The sequence below is a fragment of the Rhinopithecus bieti genome, unplaced genomic scaffold (genome assembly GCF_001698545.2).
Source record: "Rhinopithecus bieti isolate Rb0 unplaced genomic scaffold, ASM169854v2 scaffold_82279, whole genome shotgun sequence".
Taxonomy (NCBI): Eukaryota; Metazoa; Chordata; class Mammalia; order Primates; family Cercopithecidae; genus Rhinopithecus; species Rhinopithecus bieti.
The window spans coordinates 104,849-110,874 of record NW_016830185.1 but is presented as its reverse complement, the minus strand read 5'-3'; the positions used below and the strand labels follow the sequence as shown (position 1 = coordinate 110,874).

At 38.5% G+C, this 6,026-nt stretch overlaps 1 protein-coding gene across 1 annotated transcript in view; it reads left to right on the top strand.

Annotated features, from left to right (window-relative positions):
• Positions 1 to 286: 286 nt before the first annotated feature.
• Positions 287 to 6,026, top strand: part of THOC2 (THO complex subunit 2) — a gene marked incomplete at its 5' end in the record, with an annotated part of 80,812 nt that continues 75,072 nt past the window's right edge. Inside the window, 1 exon segment of the mRNA XM_017865225.1 lies at positions 287 to 466. Coding sequence (XP_017720714.1) covers positions 287 to 466 — 180 coding nt within the window.

Below are 6,026 nucleotides of genomic sequence, written 5' to 3'. Positions count from 1 at the left end.
AACTGATGAGGCAAAGTGTGGCATAGAGGAATGTTTATTTGACTAGTATCACAGGTCCTGGACTATACCAGCCCAGGTCTGTCGTTAACCTGTTCTGTGATTCTGGGAAAGTCACATTCTCATCTGTAAAAATGTGTAGTGGATTTATTTCCCTCTGGGAGAGGGAAAGCAAATTTGTAAAGGAAGTTGTTTTTAAAATCATTTTTATCTTGCTATATGAGTTGTCCCTGAAAGTTAATGGCTTCCCTAGAAATGATGTATAATCTTTTTAAAATTTTTGTATATCTCATCTGTTGCAGGATGCTTTAATCTGGATCCCAATAGAGTTTTGGATGTCATTTTAGAAGTGTTTGAATGCAGGCCAGAACACGACGACTTCTTTATATCTTTGTTAGAATCTTACATGAGTATGTGTGAACCGCAAACACTGTGTCATATTCTTGGGTTCAAATTCAAGTTTTACCAGGTAAAGAAAAACGTGTATGTATATATATTTAGAGATTAATTTCTTAATCTTGTTTGTATAATTTAATTTGTTTTATTTGTAAATGATTGGTCTCATCTCAGGCATTCTAGCAGAAGAGATAGATAAATAGATAGCTAACAATGCAATGTGATAAGTACTATATTGGTAGTATGAATGATGTTATGTGAAAGCCTAGAGGAAAGCATTATTAAGTTTTGCCCTGGGAGAGGTGGAGTCAGGGAAGACTTTGTAGATGTATCTTTTTTTAAACCTGGTCCTTGAAGGATGAATAGGAGTTCATTAAGGTTTTCTCTGCATAAGTAACAAACAATGGGAGAATAAAGATGTGGCAGTGTGAATATATTTAAGAGATAGAAGGAATGGTTCATAGTCTAATGTGGCTGGGTTGTAAGATGGGAAAAGAAGGTACAGGAAATGAAATTGGGAAGGTATGTGTACTTTAGATGGTCACAGACTTTGAATACTGTGTTAAGAGTTAGAATCTTATTTTTATTTAATAATTTTTTATTTTGAGATAGGATCTCACCCAGACTAGTCTCAAACTCCTGGGCCGAAGTTATCCTCCCACCTCAGCCTCCCAGGTAGCTGGGACTTACAGGCATGTGCCACTGTGCTTAGATCAAGAATTTTATTTTATAAACAATGGCTATTGGAATTTTTTAGGGACATGAATAAATATTCAAGGCACATCTTGTATCATTTGCTTAAGCCACTAAAATAGCTGTCAAGCTAATCTGTGTCTCTGATTATGTCTACTTCAATCCATCTTTCATATTATTGTTACTGTTGCTTTCTAAAAGAGACCTAACTGAGTCACTTCACTGGTCAAAAACCTTTACTTGTAGGATGAAATTCAAACTTCTAAGTGTGGCAGAAATAGCTCTTCACAATTTGGCATTGTTCTTTCCGGCCTTATCTTTATAGTTATTTTTTTTTTCTTAAATCTAATATTCTAGTCATATTAAGTGACTAGCCATTTCTTGAACTTAGATATAGATATTGCTGTGAACCTTTGTTCCTGTAGTTCTTTATAACTAAAAAACTATTCTTACCCAACCCTCTCACTTCTCCTTTCTTCATCTTGTGAACTCCTATTTATTCTTTAAGAGCAAATGCTGCTTGCTCTGTAAAGGCTTAGCTGACTCTTTACCCGTGCAGAATTAGTCACTTCTTAATCTGTATTCTCGTAAAACTTGACACATAACTTCTAACACCCATCAGGTTATCTTAGAATAAATTGTATCTATCTCCTTTGCCAGATTGTAAACCATATAGGGCAGGTTCTATTTTTTACTGATTCCTATGGATTAGTTTGTTGCCTAGCCTATAGTAAATGCTCACTAATTATAAATGAGTGATCTATGTTTTAGGAAGACGATTCTCTTGATAGCATGGAGGATTTTAATGTAATAAGGCCTCCATTTACCTTTTGGTATAACTCTGCTAATTTGTTTACTTGCCTGGGATAGTCAGCTAGTCAGAAAGCATTCATTGAAGGTTTATGATTATGCTCTTTGCTAGGCACTGAGGTTACTCTGGTGTAGAGGAGTGTCTGTTTCTGTACTCTTGGAGTGTGAGGTCAGGTTAATAAGATAATTCCTTTTAGTATTCTTAAATGACATAGTACCTACTGCCTTTGCTCATCTTTTATTTTCTATGATCTGGGATGCTGCAGCAGACAGAAGGGAAAGCAGACAAGAGTTTAAAAGCATATAGCTTTTCAATACCAAACAAGAGACATGGTAGGGTTTTTGGGCAGGAGCACAATACCTTTGTTCAAAAATGAGCAGTGGAGGCTGGGTGCAGTGGCTCGTGCCTGTAATCCCAGCACTTTGGGAGGCTGAGGCGGGCAGATCACCTGAGGTCAGGAGTTTGAGACCAGCCTGGCCAACATGGCAAAAACCTGCCTCTGCTAAAAATACAAAAAAATTAGCTGGGCATGGTGGCGGGCGCCTGTAATCCCAGCTACTCTGGAGATTGAGGCAGGAGAATCTCTTGAACCTGTGAGGCGGAGCTTGCCATGAGCCAAGATTGTGCCACTGCACTCCAGCCTGGGCAATAAAAGTGAAACTCCATCTCAGAACGTCCACTCTTGGTATTGGGAAAGAGATTCAAGCATTCTATCAGATTTTAAGAGCCACTATGATTGCTTTGGGCTTGAGTACATGAAGTCAACTGCTTTAGTGACAGGTTGGCTGAAATTTAACTTGTGCATGATTAATTAAAATATAAATTAGGGCTTTGGAGACTGTAGGTTTGAAAGCATATGACAGTGAATAATGATGACCTACTGCATAACATCAAGTTAGTTGAATGTAAGTTTTAGAATTAAAATCTTTTTGTATAAAACCATTCCTTATAAATAATGTAACTTTTTTGAGCTGAATTAAAATATACCCAGGGGGGTTGACAGTATTTGAATAATCCCTTTTTTTTTGTAGACAATGACCATTTTTCTTGTATAAGAAATGCTCAGCCAAGAAATACTTAATTTAGAAATAACTTGTTCTTGGAATGACTAACCGTCATATTGCTCTATGTAATACCATCCCTTTGTTTCTATTGTTAGAACTGTCTTATGGGCCGGGCGTGGTGGCTCACGCCTGTAATCCCAGCATTTTGGGAGGGCGAGGCAGGTGGATCACCTGAGGTCAGGAGTTTGAGACCAGCCTGAACAACATGGAGAAACCCCGTCTCTACTAAAAATGCAAAATTAGCCGGGCATGGTGGCGCATGCCTGTAATCCCAGCTACTCGCGAAGCTGAGGCAGGAGAATTGCTTGAACCCAGGAGGTGGAGGTAGTGGTGAGCCGAGATCGCGCCATTGTACTCCAGCCTGGGCAACAGGAGCGAAACTCTGTCTTTAAAAAAAAAAAGTCTTGTCATTGTGAGAATCTGCATTCTTAAGGGCCACTGAGGGTAGGGGAAGAAATGTCAGATATTTTTGAAAAGTTGTGGCCTTGAAGGTAAAGTAAGGAAAGCTGTGAAAATCAGGAACTGCTTAGGTGATGTAACCTTGAGTGTTGGCTCCCAAGCATGTATGGCCAATCTGTGTATTGGTCCCTGGTGTAATTCCACCATCCCCCTTTCCCATCACTACCTGAAAATGTTCACAGTCCCTTTCTCCAACTCATATTTTGACCAGCTGGGTCTTATTTGGATTAATAGGCTTCTTTTTTTCCCCCTTAATGCTAGTATTATACTATGGTATCAACGACAGTGAGAGGTTGAGCATCCCAAATCCACAAAGCTCCAAAATCCAAAACTTTTTGAGCACTGAATGATGTTCAAAGGAGATGATTGGAGCATTTTGGATTTTGGGTTTTCAGATTTGGGATGCTTAACCAGTATGCAAATATTCCAAAATCTGAAGAAAAAAAAAAAAAAAAATTCCCAAATCTAAAACACTTTTGGTCCCAGGCATTTTAGATGAGGGATACTCCACTTGTACAGTAGAGGACTTGGGGACAGCATGAGAGACACCACAGGAAGGGAGTACAAGAAACTGTGAAGGTACCAGAAGACAAACTTGTCTGGATTGTCATTACAGGAAAGGAGGAGGAGGTGATAAGTCTCATCTGTATTGCCCTTTGATTTCTGGATTCAAAACACAGTGATAGTAATGGTAGTACCATGGTTCAGCCCTATTATACGTACCCAAATTCATTCATTTAAGAAATATAGATTGAGCATCTATATTTGTGCAAGGTAGTATACTAGGTACTAAGGCTTCATCTGTAAACAGAAATTCTTACTTTTTTGATGTTTAGATTCTGAGTAAATTATATGTTAGAAAATAATTAATGAGATGGGGAAAAATACAGAGCAAGATAAGATCAGGAGTGGTAGGTTGCAGTTTTAACTAGAATAGTGAGAATACTCATTGAAAAGGTGAGATTTAAGCAAAGACATGAAGGATATGAGGATGTAAACTGTGTAGATGTCTGAGGAAGAGCCTCTAGGCTAAGGGAACAGTCACTGCAGTGGCCCTAAGGTGTCAGCATGCCTGACGTGTTGAAGAAAAGTAAGGAGGTCAGTGTGGATGTATCAGAGTGATTGAGTAGAACAGTAGGAGATGAGGTCAGAGATGCGGGGGATGAGATCACAGAGTCAGTGCGAGGTTTTTGATTTTGATACTGAGTGAAGCCAGTGGAGGGTTTTGAGTAGGGTAGTGATGTGATCTAACTTAGCTTTACATTTTGTTTCTCTCTTATTTTATTGTGAACATTTTCAAATGTAGAAAAGAGCAAATAGTGTAATGAATACTTATAACCCCATTATTTACAATTAATTTATTAACGTTGCCATATTAAAATTTTAATTTATGTTAAAAAATCATGAAAGCTTCTTCCTAAATACTATAGTTTACAGTTTTTAAAAGGAAGGGCATTTTCCTTTTTTTTCTCTTTTGAGATGGAGTTTTGCTCCTGTTGCCCAGGCTGGAGCGCAATGGTGCGATCTCAGCTCACTGCAACCTCCGTCTCCTGGGCTTAAGCGATTCTCCTGACCCAGCCTCCTGAGTAGCTGGGATTACAGGCGCCTGCCACCATGCCTGGCTAATTTTGTGTTTTTAGTAGAGATGGGGTTTCTCCACATTGGTCAGGCTGGTCTCGAACTCCTGACCTCAGGTCATCCTCCAGGATCAATTTCATAACATAACTAGATTACTGTCATATAATAAACCTAGACTGTATTCATATTTTCCAAATTGTCCCCAAAATGCATTTTACAACTGATCTGTTCAAATGATGATCTAATCAAAGACCACATATTGTATTTGATTGTCAAGATTCTCCTTCTCTTTTAATTTGGAATAGTTCCCCACCTTCACCATTTTTTCATGGCGTCGACTTATTGATGAGGCCGTTCCTAGAAGACCCCATCTTTTTGGATTTATCTAATTGCTTTTTCATCTTATTTGTTCTTTATTTCCTGTATTTGTTATATACTTGGAGTGAGGTCTAAAGACTTGATTATGTTCAGGTAAAATATTTAATGGCAAAAATACTTTATAGATTGTGATATTATGTAACATCTAATGTTTGACTGTCTTTAAATGGTTCAGTAAGTTTGTGACAGTCTGATCCCTCAGTTATACAATGGCACCCCCCCTACCCCCCACCCCCACCGCCTTTCCCTTCAATAACAAATTATCTGCAGGTTGATACTTTGGCAACCTGGGAGTATACAGTTTGTCATCAACTTTACGTTAAATGGTTTAGAATCCATGGATGACCTTTGCTTGAGCCAGCTTTCCCTTTAGGGTTTCCAAATTGATGATTTACTAATTTTATCATGCCCTATATATTTATTAGCTGTCATTCTTCTAATAAAGAAGAGTTGTCCCTTACTAACTCAGGCTGTTTGCTTTCCTTGAAATACAGTTCCTACTGGAAAGGCAGGACAAATGATTACTATGTTCCCACTAATTGCGAGCTATCAGAGTAAGGAGTTTCTTTAATAGCAACCTCCAATGGTGACGTGAGTCGGGTGTGTGTGTGTGTGTGTCTGTGATGAGACAGAGAGAGAGAGAGACCGAG